Raw genomic sequence first — 14221 nt, 5'->3', positions numbered from 1 at the left:
ATCTTCGGGCCCTTAAACGACACTGCACCACAAACAGGAATGCTACTGTAAAGGAAATCACAGAATGGGCTCAGGAATACTTCCAGAAACCATTGTCAGTGAACACAATCCACCGTGCCATCCGCCGTTGCCAGCTGAAACTCTACAGTGCAAAGAAGAAGCCATTTCTAAGCAAGATCCACAAGCTCAGGCGTCACTGGGCCAGGGATCATTTAAAATGGAGTGTGGCAAAATGGAAGACTGTTCTGTGGTCAGACGAGTCACGATTCAAGTTCTTTTTGGAAATCTGGGACGCCATGTCATCCGGACCAAAGAGGACAAGGACAACCCAAGTTGTTATCAACGCTCAGTTCAGAAGCCTGCATCTCTGATGGTATGGGGTTGCATGAGTGCGTGTGGCATGGGCAGCTTGCATGTCTGGAAAGGCACCATCAATGCAGAAAAATATATTCAGGTTCTAGAACAACATATGCTCCCATCCAGACGTCATCTCTTTCAGGGAAGACCCTGCATTTTTCAACAAGATAATGCCAGACCAAATTCTGCATCAATCACAACATCATGGCTGCGTAGGAGAAGGATCCGGGTACTGAAATGGCCAGTCTGCAGTCCAGATCTTTCACCTATAGAGAACATTTGGCGCATCATAAAGAGGAAGGTGCGACAAAGAAGGCCCAAGACGATTGAACAGTTAGAAGCCTGTATTAGACAAGAATGGGAGAGCATTCCTATTTCTGAACTTGAGAAACTGGTCTCCTCGGTCCCCAGACGTCTGTTGATTGTTGTAAGAAGAAGGGGAGATGCCACACAGTGGTGAAAATGGCCTTGTCCCAACTTTTCTGGGATTTGTTGAAATTCTGAATCAACATATTTTTCCCTTAAAAGTATACATTTTCTCAGTATAAACTTTTGTTCCGTGATTTATGTTCTATTCTGAATAAAATATTAGAAGTTGGCACCTCCACATCATTGCATTCAGTTTTTATTCACGATTTGTATAGTGTCCCAACTTTTTTGGAATCCGGTTTGTACTTTAATTCTACACAAAATCATTCATTTATTTCATCTTAACTATGTTATGTATTCTAAACACAATGTTACTGCATCAACTTAAAAAAAAAGTTTCATTTTAAAACTACTCAAATTAATTGTGTAGAACCACTATCCATAATTGAATTAAGTTTATTTAACAAATCAATTTTTGACTGTTGGCTGAGCTACAGACTGCTGTCCAAAATGAGATTCCCACTCCTGCTGAGCTGCCTGTCAAAAAAGGGCTCTTCTACGCATTCTCCGTAAAGACTTTGTAGGCATGAGAAGTGTAGGCTCCACCATATAAAAGTTATTTCATTGTGGAACTGAGGCCATCAGCTAATCACACATTATTTAGTTTTATCTTTATTCATATGCTTTGGTTCTTTTATTTTTTTTTTACAAATTGTATTAAAATAAAGTTGGGTGTACGAGATTGACAGTATGAAATAAAATGAATTTGTGAATGTAGGCACAAACTTTACAAATTAGTTAAAATGCCCCCTACTCCCTTTCATTAACAGAATGCACAGCGAAGGGTACCATGGTGCACAGGCCACTAGATGCCAAGCAGTAAGAGAAGACAGCATAGTTGCCACCAAATAGAGTGGAGTTGGCTTTGAACTCAAAGTTGAACATACCTTTTGCTGCCAAAAGGATTATCATCAGGAGGAAAAATGCTATTTTATTACTCTGCTTATTTGTAGATTAAGTTAGAATGGTGTCCGACTGTAACTTTGTCCGCAAGCGGCAATCAGAATGTACTTGGTGCACATTATAGCTCGTTGAATATGCAGATCAACACTGCAAAAGGTGTAACATTGTTTTCAGACGAGTACGAATGCGATTGCACGCTTTAGACTAGTTATCTCGTGTTATTTCACTGGCAATATGAAATTAATCTGCGCTGTATATATATATAGGGATGTGTTGTTTTAACCCGCAATTTACATCACGAATGTCTGTAGATTTTATCTCGAATGTCTTAATGTAAATACAGACGGCAAACCAGAGAATAAAGAATCCATCCTGGACGAATAGTACTAATAGATTTGATTATTTTAGTGCATAAGTAAAAAGGCTCGTTAGCAGGTTAAAAATGCATTTATCTAATGTATTTTCTAACCTTAATCCCTCTAGAAAACGAGAACATCCTTGTAAAAAAGACGAATACATCAAAGGGAAAGAGTCTGACGATTAAATGTATAATAGACGCAAAGAAAAAACAAAGTTTGGGTTACCCCATGGAATGGCGTGCGTCTTTAAAAAACACACACGAGTTCGAAGTCCTGGATTGTGCCCCTTCCCGTTTCAGCCGCGTAAAATCGTGACATTGTATTCAATTCCCAGACGCTAGGCATAAAACGGGTACGCAAACTTAAAAACGGAACTAACCCGTCCAAACCGGGATGCCTGGCTGCCTAACTACTATATATGAAGCATAGCAGTAGCTGAAGAACCTTGGTTATGTTATAGTTGATCGTGATAAGAGTACTGACAAAACTACGAACGGTACAAAAAGGTTACATCTCTATGTTACACTTGTGATATCCTTGCGGAGATTACTCCTATTTCAAAGTCTGTTGTTAACTGTTGCAGGCATCAGAGTCATTTCGAATTACACAAAACATCACACGGAGATATCACATGATTTCAAAATCCCGGAAATGATCCAGTGACAAGGGGTATGCTTCCTGTTTGTGGTTGGTAATGAAAATGCTGGATTGTTTTCTCACGGCGAACCTTTACAGTAAAAGGGGGTTTTAATAGATAGCAAATTGTATTTTTTAATCTTTGTAGTAAATTAACATTTTTAATAGGTATTACACAATCTCTTTTAAAAACGCTGCGATTGTAACGGTTTTTAATAGTGTAGTTTTTAAGCGGTGAATCCCAGAGACGTACTACAGTACTTACATTAAAGAGCAGAAATGGATATCAGCCTGTCGGCTTCATTCTTCAAAAGTGAGCTGGCTTCGACCATTGAGCACGCCGTGAAGGGCGCAGTGGAGATCGTGGTCTGGGAAATTACCAAACTGGTTGGAGGGAAGTTCGCCGACTTTCGCATCCAGCTCGCCGAAAAGGAGCAGGAGAACGAAAACCTCAGACTGCGGCTGGAGATCTCTGAGAGCGAACTGAACGCCGAGCGGCAGAAAGAGAAGGATACTTCGGACAAACAATCCGTGAAATGGAGGACTGGGAGACGGAGCAGCAGCAGGGATGGAGACTCTCATTCGCAACCTGCAAAATCTTGCCAGACAGAGGCGCGTGTACTCCACTTCGGTGAAGAAGGCACGGCAGCCGCCGGCATCGGCAAAAGCGAGACAATCTGCCTGGACTCTCCAGCTCCCAGCCCTAGCAGTTTCACTGGTCCTACAGATGAAAATGAATCCCTGAATATAAAGGAAGCAGCCATCGAGAACCTAATTAGCTCCAGCCAGGAGCAGGACTTAGAGATCCAGGACTCTGATAAGATTGTAGCAGCGTGCATCGATGAATGGAGAAGGGATATACAAGGTACACTATGCTTGTTTTTAAGAACTTAGAATTCATCTTTCATATATTGTGTATGTGAATATATATATATATATATATATATATGTATATATATATATGTATATGTATATGTATATGTGTGTGTGTGTGTGTACACACGTGCAGATCTTTAACCTTCTTTCCTTTAAAGCGCGAAAATAACATTTAACCCTTTTTTAATCCCTACAAACAATACATTTATATAATGATGCTGTGTAATTTGTACGGTTTTATGTTCCTATTGGTAATTTTATGGATGTGACACCAGGAATATTCAAATAAAGTTTGTTTCATTCATTTGGGTGGGGTGATGTAGAAGGAAATGGCAGGTACAGTCTAAGGTTTAGTTATTTACTTCTTAGCTCAAATCAAATTTTATTTCTCACATACAATTCTACAGTTGCAGTGAAATGTTTAGGTGGTAAACTCCAAGTCTGTGCATTAAAATATAACAGGGCAATTAACAGTAATACACAACTTTATTAATATCAGTGCAAATGTCTAGCAGTACTAATCATTTTATTAAAATATGTAATAAAATATTAAAAATAAGAGAATTAATATAATGTAGCTGTAGATACTGTCCTCATTTACGATGCAGATGGAATGTGCAGCTCCTCCTCAGTCTCTCAGACCAGGTCTATGGTTTTTCCCGACTGCAACACAGAGAATAGGCCTTTGCTGGGATGACTCGTATCTTTCATAATTTTCTTAACTTTAATCCATTGGTTGGTGTAGATGTTCTGGAAGTGTTCAGATGACAGCATCAGCTGTTATTTAATGTACTTCAGATAAAAAATAATGTAAGAAACCAAACTAATTTTTACAAAGAGGAAAGTAAACATTGTACCACCTTGCTCCTATTTTCTAAACCTTCTTAATTTTATTAAAAGGGGATGCAGTAAACTGGAACATATGCAAAGAAAAAAGAAAGATGAATATATTTTTTTTGGATTTATATTATGTAATTTTTTTTCAATAAAATAAGGGGTATTCGTGACAGATTTGTCTCGATTTGAATATATTGCGTATACTACAATATTAGGTTTACAATGTTTGAAAACGTTTTGTGATTAATTAAATATTACAGTGAAATAGTTAAATATCACAGTCAATGGCACTAACATTTTCATATTCAACAGAAAATAATACTGTCTCTCTATTATAAAAAAAAATCCTGGCAGGGAGACCAGGGAGATGAGACGTGATCTTCTCAGAAGACAATTTGACATCCCGCGAGAAACACTTAAAGTCCTGAGAGGCAATGAGACAGAAGGACAGCTGCTGTACAGGCTTTTAAATGATCAAAGTGCAGCGCGACAAGCAGAACATGCACCTCGGCAGCAGCAGCTGCTCTGTCTGTATTTCCTTAGCGTGCGTTCAGCTAAACCACTACCACCCCCCCACCCCCGAACGTGAGTGTCAGAGATGCAAAGTTGCAAAAGGACAGTTGCTGTACAGGCTTTTAAATGATCGACGCAAAGCGCAACAAGCAAAACACACAGCTCGCCAGTAGCATCACAAAGACAGCGGCTGATCCGACCGCATCTCCTTAGTGTGCATTCAGCCCTTCCCCAGGACTGGAAATGAAGGACGAATATTGTTTTTACAAAAGTTTTAAAGTAAAAGTGAAAATAATGCATATGTAACAATTCACATGAAAATAACAATCTTTTTAAATTGTGTATCCGGTAAACCAAACCCGGGTGTGGGTGAGCGAAGCAAACAGGGCAGAGCCCCCTAGTTTATTAAAAAAAATAATATATATATATATATATATATATATATATATATATATATATATATATATATATATATATATATTAATATAATTAAAATATTCATTTATAAAATATAAATATTTATAGTGTGTGTGTATAGGGAGAGAGAGTTTATTATCACATAGGTGTATTCATTACATGTATTGACTTTAGGAGAAAATTCAGCCTTTGTCTATGGTCAGGTTTTGTTCATGCAAATTTCAGTGTTTTGGTTAATCAAAATCATTATACTTGTTTATCTTTATCAGGTGGAGAAGGTGAAAGAGCAACTTCTAAAACAGTCAGTGGGATATCCTGTGGAAGCCATGAAGAAGAAACTGTTAAATGTCAGTGGTATGAAGACTGCACCGAAATTAGGGACCTAAGCTTGGGCAGAAACACAGCTGTTCATGACCTGGAAATTGGATGTGTTAAACCAGAAGTACCAGAGTTAGAAACTATCTATGTTAAAGATGAAGTTTCAGAAGTAGCAACAGCTCAAATTAACAATGAAGTCCATACCCTAGAGTCTCCTCAAGCAGAAACAGTAAGAAGTAAAATGCATGGTGTCTCTGTAAACCTTGGTTCTGCATCTGAAAAGAACACATCCGCAATGAGGTCAAGTCAATCAGTTAATTCATCACGGTCTGCAAAAAATGAAGGAAATAGACATTCTGTAGCCCAGACAAGCAGAAGGAAGCTTATAGGGAGCCCAGAGAGCATAACCAGTAGTCAAGTGCAAGACAGAAGAATTCCAGATCACAACATAAGTAAGTGGAAACTTTTTTTTTTTTAATTTGTGTTCATGTTAATTTAGACCATATTATCTGCAAAAAAAAAAAAAATCACTTATGCATTTGCTTTAGCTGTAATCTTTTTCTGTCTAAACATTGTGACGTATGATGTTTTCCCTTTGAAAAGCTTCCATAGCATTTAATTTTTTTTGTTTATTTCCTTTATCTGGATTTTCATTCACCTTTTTGGCATCCACAGGGATGAGACACATTGATCTTATACCATCCACTAAATTTTCAATTCATGCCTTCTTTTTCCAAGTCTTAGTGTTATCCTCTCATCATCTTTGCTGTATACTTTTTCAATCAGTTATTTTAGGCCTTGTCTACTTCTGTTTCTTCTTGCCACGAGACTTACCACTGTCAGGCAATCTCTTTATAAAAGTTGCATAGTTGCTTTCTAAAAGGGTGCAGTAGTTTTTACCTGTTTCCATCTTTACAGTTCTGATTCATTATTAGCTGCTGTGGGCATAAAGGGGAATTAAATTAAAGAAGTAGAGTTTTAGTTTACTGTATCTTGACAGATTTTGAAAATATTTTAAGATACTATGAGTACCAATCTATCAAGATTCAAAAATGTTTGACTTTTTTTTCTATTTTCTTGGAAATAATTGAAAAATTACAACTTCAGCATGGAAATGTACAGCTGCATAGTCATTCCAGTCTTTTAATCTCTATGTCATATAAATCTTTACTGTATTAAATTACATTTTTTGCTGAAATTTATTATAAGGGGAAAATGACTCCTTGAGTCACTTAACTAACTTGATGTTTTAAAGAAAGTGATTAGACTTTCATCCTCGATTATTGTAGTACAGTAAATGCAGGAGAGCAGGCAGAAAACATTGATGATGTCCCAGAAAGAAAAAATGTTAGTTTGGAAACCTTTCAAGTTACAAATGAAGGGGAAAATAGTTACATGAATACATTGAAAAAAATGAAGTAGCGTGTTGCAACAGGGCATCTTCCATGCTCCATGCAAAGGAAGTGTATGGGATTCCTTCAAAACATTCACAACATAGGGTAAGCAATACCTTGTTATCTTTATAGCTTGATACCATGTAAATGTGAATGTAATGTTCATGATTTTAGTTGGTTTTTTTCTCTGATTTAATGCTGTTGTTTATTCCATACATGGTATGAGGTTTTACAGAAATAACCTTTTAATGCCAAATTATATGTGAAAACATTAGATACATTTAAAATCGGATTCATCCTTTAGAAAATTGTCAATTTTCTGAGGCCTCAGACACTGCTGACAGCCTGCAGCCATTATTGTCTGCATTTTGCTTCACTAACGTGGATGCATAAATTACAAGGTGGCCTCAAAATCAGTCTGCCCAGCATTGTAAATTTGTATTTTTTGTGTCTACCAGATATACTGTTGCTTCAAAGCATTTACTGTTCGTACGTAACATGTGAAGGCTTTTAGAAATGTCTGTACCTGGGATTATCTAATTTACTATTCATTTGCAACATGTAAGAGGTTAAGAGATATAATAAAATAAAAGTTGGACAGCCATTGACTTATTTGTCAATGAGTTCAATATAAGAATCATATGCCAAAATTTTCTAGTTAAAATCCACTTCTGAAATTAGATTGAAATTAATGTTCACACTCATTAAGTATTTTAAAATGCATATTTATCCTTATGATGGGTTTTCAAAGGGATGTCGAAGTGGTTCACTAAATATTCTTTTCTAAAGGTCTATGAGAAATCTGAATCTGATCACTGGTTTTGTGTACCTCATACTTAAATGGGGTTTTCTTTGTACATCCCAGAGTTTGCCCTACAGTGAAATCCAGGAATGATTTTAAGTCTTGCACTTGATGTTGCTGAAATAGGCTCTATCTTCCTCACCCCTGAAATTGGGTAAGATGTTAGGGTGAGGTGACAAGTTATGGATTGGTCGATGACTGAATTGCTAGAATTTGTTTAAAATTATGTTTTTAATAGTATTATAAATAAAAGTACAGATTTATAATAACTAAAATAAGTTATATCTACCCTATCCAGGCTGAAAGAACTTACTTATCAGATAAGCATGAGAAGTTTTATTATAGTATAACCATTTGAATGTGAATTTTTGTGAGACATAGTAATTTATTTTAAGTCTCCATATTGATATATAAGGTAATTCTCATGTGTGCTTCTTTTCTAGTACTAAGCAGAAACTCATAGGCAAGTCACAGCAAAGAGGTAAACCACAATCACTTCACAGACGATTTTGTTTACTGATAGAGTATAGAGTATGATCATAACAGATATGCCTCCAGTTACAACAGCAGATGGAGATTTTCAAAAGGTGATTTCCACTTACAGTGCTGTAACCACTTCCCATCTGGAACACATTTCTTAAAATGATTGAAAAAAAACACAAAGAAACTAAAAACAGTTCAAGTAAAACACAGATAAACTAGGATCATTGCATTTACCACAACTGGCATTTTCACTGAAACCTTATTGACTGTGTCAGGATAATATCTTTATTACCATGAGTAGCATATTTGTGACTCAGAGTAACCAACAACAACAACAACATTTATTTATATAGCACATTTTCATACAAAAAGCAGCTCAAAGTGCTTTACATAATGAAGAATAGAAAAATAAAAGACGCAATAAGAAAATAAAATAAGTCAACATTAATTAACATAGAATAAGAGTAAGGTCCAATGGCCAGGGTGGACAGAAAAACAAAAAACTCCAGACGGCTGGAGAAAAAAATAAAATCTGTAGGGATTCCAGACCATTAGACTGCCCAGTCCCCTCTGGGCATTCTACCTAACATAAATGAAACTGTCCTCTTTGGATTTAGGGTTCTCACGGAAGGACTTGATGATGATGGTCACGTAGACTTCTGGCTTTTGATCCATCCATAATTGTTGGAACATCATGATGCGTTGAGTAGGTGGTGGTGGCCTGCGAGAGAAACCAGAAAAAGAAACAGAAGAGAGAGTAGGGGTCAGTACAGATTTTAGAGCCACCATGAATAGTTATTATGATGAATTGAACATACAGAGTATCAGGATTAAGTTAAAGTGAAGTGAAACACCATCTTAACTTTAATCCAGAACAGTATTAAAGTTCATGTACTGATGCATGCTTTTAAATCATTTGAATTCACTGTGCTGTTCTTAAGTGGAGAGCAATGCATTACTATTTGACATTTCCTGCACTAGTCAAATGAGTTCAGAACATGGTGCAGAATGCAGAGTTCCCTTCATTCCAGGTTGCCTCAAAGAGACAGATTACAAAAAGACAGGAAGGAGTACAACTACAAAGTTGAAGCCAATAGTATTTTCATTGGTGCTGCACTGGATCTTAATCTAGAAAATTAAGTTGTTGACTGTAGCATAATGAGACAATTAAAAATGCTTTGTCTAGTAATTACCTTAAGATGAACTTGCATGTCCAGAGGAGCGTGTCCTATCCTCTTCCTACAGATTTCTTGACTGAAGTTTCAGCATGACCACCTTGTGAAGGAAAACTGTTACATTTTTAGGAATCACACCCTTCTATTATGAGGGAGATTAAATGATTGCTGCTTTTCTACACTTGCATGCTGAGTAAAGTCTTTCAACAAAATCTTCACCAATGAACCACTTTTTTTTTTTTGCTTTGGCCTTGAGCAAACTTAGGGCTTAAGTTTATTGATATGTTTATTTCATGGAGCATATGTATAGTTTTGTTTTTGCATATATGTGCTGCAAAAGACGAGATGGCAATGTGTTGTGGTTTACATTTCAATAAAGTATTTTTGAATCAGATGTTTAACTGTTTTTTTTTTTTTTTTGGTTCAATTAAATAAGTTGTCAGCATATTCAGCAGCATACTCATAAGTTGTGATAGGGAACAGTCAATGGTTTCAATCTTAAAATTGCATTATGGATAAAATGTTATCATCCATAGTGTACAAAAAGTCCTGTAAATGTGTATTGTATATTAATTAGCCTCATCAACATACTTTTCTACTTGTATAATTCCTATTTCAAGTATAGACTATGTTAACTGAGCAAGTGAAGGTGCATCTTTAATGAGTAAGTATAAAATGCAACAAACATACACTTTTTACTGATAAACTGAAATGTAATTGCTGATTTTAACTGACTTGATATCTTTTTCATTGTTACTTGTATATTTTATTTATTTAATTAGAGGTACCAGATTACTAAAATTACTTTTTAAAATGGCATAATTAAATGAATTCACCTGATATAGTATTACATTTCACATATATTACATATACTTTTTAAATTTTAATAAGGGATAAATACTGGTATGTGGTTGTATTAAATATCATAATAGTTAAAAATTTGGATAATTTCAAAAGAAAGAAAAGATGTTCTAAAAAAATTATACTTCACATTGATATACCTGTATATGGTTTTTAAGTGTTTTTGTTTATACAATGAAGTGTACAAAAACTAAGCAGACATTGTAAAGTTTAGTTCTTTTTATTTGGCTAGATGACTAGACTGGTAGATTTAATAGAGGAAGTGTTGTTTTATGCATTAACCTTTGGATCAAATTACACATTTGTTTAAGGTACAACAATAGATGAGCAATTCTAAATTAATTGATTGCAGATTAACTGCATTGGCATGTATTTTCAGCAAGTCCAGTCAACTGAGAGCTGTACGGAGCAAAAATCCATAGTTCAAATTATACAAAGTTATAGTTACACCAAATGAAATGAAAGACAAGTACTTTCTTATGGGTTTTTTTGGTAAAGTGCTGAAAATTGTAAATATTCTTGAAATACTGTAAGAAATTTTGAGAGCGCTAGATTTACTGTTTAATGTGGTGTTGGTTAGTGTTGGGGAAGCAAAATGTTCTAGAATGTCAACGTTTTATTCTAATATACTGAAATTGTTATTTACACTTTTTCTGAAAGAAATGTAATATTCAAAAGAATACACATATAGAAAAGAAATACAGCATAGAACAAAGTACAGGTGTTCTTAAAATAGTATGTAGATCAAAAGTAAGTTATTTGACTTCTGTTAATGAATAACAGCCTGATATTTATTTGCCCCAACTTATAGTTGCATGTTTTGCTTATAGACTTCTCTTTTTATTAACAGTAGAACAATCTAGATGATAACAGGCCACTCAGCCCAGCAAAGATCATTAGTTCTATCCACTTAATTCTTCTAAAAAAATCTAGTTTTGAAAATCCCTAAAGGCTTGCTGTCTACCATGCTACTTGGTAGCATATTCCAAGTGCCTATGGTTATTTCAAATGTCCATGCTGCTCTGTACTTTAATGCTATTGTACCTTCTACTGGGCTGTAAAGATAAAACAAGAACAGTTTGCAGTAGGCTTGGTTATACAGTTCAGACTTTTATTACAGCAGAAAAAATCTCTGTATTTAGTAAGTCAGAGCCTTTCTTTTTTTATTAAAGACTAGGGGGGTCCTCTCTCTGCTCAGCTTCGCTCGCCCACCCCTGGGTTTGGTTTACTGAATATACAATTTAAAGAGATTTTTATTTTCATGAGAATTGTTACATATGCATTATTTTCAGTTTTACTTTAATTTTTGTAAAAACAATATTTGGAATTAACCTTTCTTCAAGATCACATTGAATTTTGATTTCGTGTTTGGGCTTGCATCATGACAACGTAACGTATAACTGCCTGTGAGTAAATATCTTTTCTTTCTCTCTAATAATTAAAACAACTTTCTCGAATGTTTGTCCATGATCTTTCTTCTTCGCTTTGTCGTTGACGTGTCATCTAGAACGTATAAAATTATTGCCCTGATAAAATTTATAAGAGCTGAGAGCGCAGGAAGTGTGTCTGCCAAAAGCATTCACACGACTGAAGTTAGATGACCGTGGTCTTGTTTGAAAATAGTTGTAAGTAGGGCGTGACTTGAAAGAATCTCGCGGGACTTCATACCGTTTTAGTAGTAGTACTAGAACCAGTAGAGAATAAAGGATTCTTAGGAGTTGGACCACACCTAATTACACACCAGTAATTCTGTATTTGTTTGTTTCTTTCTCCAATTTCGATGTAGATACAGAAGAGCAAACTCATTTCTACCGTAAAATCCCATCTCGTGAAAAACAACATCCAAAGAAGTCAATAAAGAACATTCAGCGAGAAGACCCTGTCAGCAAAGTGAAAAACTGTGGTAAAGCCTTGCAGCAGAAGTCTGTACCTTCAGTTCCTTATGGAAATGCAGCCTTTTTATCACCTATAGGCTTGAGCAGCTTGGATACCTTTGGCAACTTGAATGGGTGGCATCAGTGTGATGACTGTGGAAAAGTGTTCACTCAGCTCGGCAACCTAAGGATCCATCGTCGTACTCATACCGGAGAAACTCCTTATCCCTGCAATGAGTGTGGTAAACGATTCAGCCAGTTAGGCAATCTGCGTCGACACCAGCGTATCCATACTGGTGAGCGGCCCTACTGCTGTACTATGTGTGGAAAAAGGTTCCGTCACTCTGGGGCCTGCAAGCGACACCAGCGAGTTCATGTGGGAGAACCCCTGCATCCATGCCAAGAGTGTGGAAAGTGTTTTAGCAAGTTGCGGCTCCAGAAGCACCAAAAAGTCCACATGAGAGAGAAACTGGTGAAGATTATGAATGGCATCTGAGAAAAATTGAATGAAATGATTAAAATAAAAAAGAACATTCTGTCAGAGGATTGTCATCTGTACCTTCAACTATGTGATGCATGACTTGAAATAGTCTCATTACATGAAAGCATTTTCAGAAAAACAACTATACTTAAGTGACAGCTACTGACTTTGTTAACAGTGTGCCATTTGTTCATTTATTAGTTTCATTCTGTCTTGTTACAGTAAAATATGGATTTTTTGACTTGGAAATAAGGTCATTCTTAAATCAAAAGTAATTAGTAATATTAGTACTTCAGACTCAACATTCAGAAATAAACATACTCTTTCATGTAATTGTCTATTCAGTATCTTTCATAGAATTGAATATTATTTCTAAATCTGAAAGTTTAAACAGTTTCCATATTATAGAAAACACAGTGCTGTACCTCACTCATAAATGTATCAAATATACTGATATCAGCAAGAAATGCCAGCAGTATGTTAAACAAATTGTGGTTCATTGACAGTAAAGATATAACTTAATGTTTGATAATTATACAGTGTAGCTAAATTCACTAAAATATGAATTTCTTTCACTTTAAAATTAGGCCTTCAAGTTAGATTAAGTAAGCTAGCACCTTGGATTATTTATTTTATTAACATCATTTATGGCATTGCAGCCTTATATGGCAATTGATTTTTGTAAGCTTTGTCATTTTCTATCCTAACCCAGCTAGCACAGGGTGCCATGCCAGTCTATCGCAGGGTGAACCCACACATTAGGGCCAATTTAGTGTTGCCAGTTCACTTAAACCTGCATGTCTTTGGACAGTGGGAGAAAATTCACACAGACACGAGGAGAACATGCATACTCCATGCAGGGAGGACCCGTGACGTGAATGCTGGTTTCATTACTGTAAGGCGCCACCCTGTATGCTTTATAGTCGTTTGAGTTTGAATTTTGCAATAACTCTAGTCAGAACCTGCCCAGATTTTTTACTTTAAATCATAACATTTAATCCAGTTCAGCACTGATTGAGACAAAGTGTCTATCCCTGGATGAGATGCAAATGTATTGCATGGCTCACTCATGTACACACCCAGACAGGGCCAGTTTTCAAACTGACAGTGAACCTAATGAGCATGTGTCTTTAGAATGTTTGAGGAAAACCCCTGAGTAAAATAGTCAAACTGCAGACAGAGAGCCATTGTAGGATGCAAACCTGCAGACATTTCATCCATAGGGTAGTAAAGCTTAGCACTGCAAAACCATTCAGTTTATACATATTGGAACCGACATAGAAAACAATACATTTTGAAGTATCGCCTTTCTCTCATAAAGTTCTGAATCTCTACTATGTACACTTCATTATAGTAACCTTTCAAAGACACACAAATATATGTCATACCCTGTTAATGGCTTTCTATGTTAAATGCAGATTCTTTCTTTTTACCTTTCATTTTCTTGTGGTTGCTTCAGTGATTACCAAGACTTTGAAAAGTGGCATAAATAGCCATCCAAAAGAT

The 14221-nt window shown here is 35.9% G+C and overlaps 1 protein-coding gene across 1 annotated transcript; it reads left to right on the top strand.

Moving 5' to 3' along the window:
- Positions 1-2720: 2720 nt before the first annotated feature.
- Positions 2721-13048, top strand: LOC120524979 (zinc finger protein 480-like). Its single transcript, XM_039746892.1, has 3 exons — positions 2721-3549; positions 5597-6097; positions 12147-13048. The coding sequence occupies exons 1-3, from the start codon at positions 2964-2966 to the stop codon at positions 12728-12730; spliced, it is 1671 nt and encodes a 556-aa protein (XP_039602826.1). The 5' UTR covers positions 2721-2963; the 3' UTR covers positions 12731-13048.
- The last annotated feature ends 1173 nt before the right edge of the window (positions 13049-14221 follow it).

The sequence above is a fragment of the Polypterus senegalus genome, chromosome 3, assembly GCF_016835505.1.
Source record: "Polypterus senegalus isolate Bchr_013 chromosome 3, ASM1683550v1, whole genome shotgun sequence".
NCBI lineage: Eukaryota > Metazoa > Chordata > Cladistia > Polypteriformes > Polypteridae > Polypterus > Polypterus senegalus.
This window is presented reverse-complemented; position numbering and strand designations above follow the sequence as displayed.

What these genes read in the sequence shown, in the direction of transcription:
- LOC120524979 (XM_039746892.1), top strand. Translation starts at nt 2,964, where the DNA reads ATGGATATCAGCCTGTCGGCTTCATTCTTCAAAAGTGAGCTGGCTTCG. An exon ending in ATGGAGAAGGGATATACAAG is followed by an intron (nt 3,550 to 5,596) that starts GTACACTATGCT and finishes TATCTTTATCAG; the next exon opens with GTGGAGAAGGTGAAAGAGCA. An exon ending in AATTCCAGATCACAACATAA is followed by an intron (nt 6,098 to 12,146) that starts GTAAGTGGAAAC and finishes ATTTCGATGTAG; the next exon opens with ATACAGAAGAGCAAACTCAT.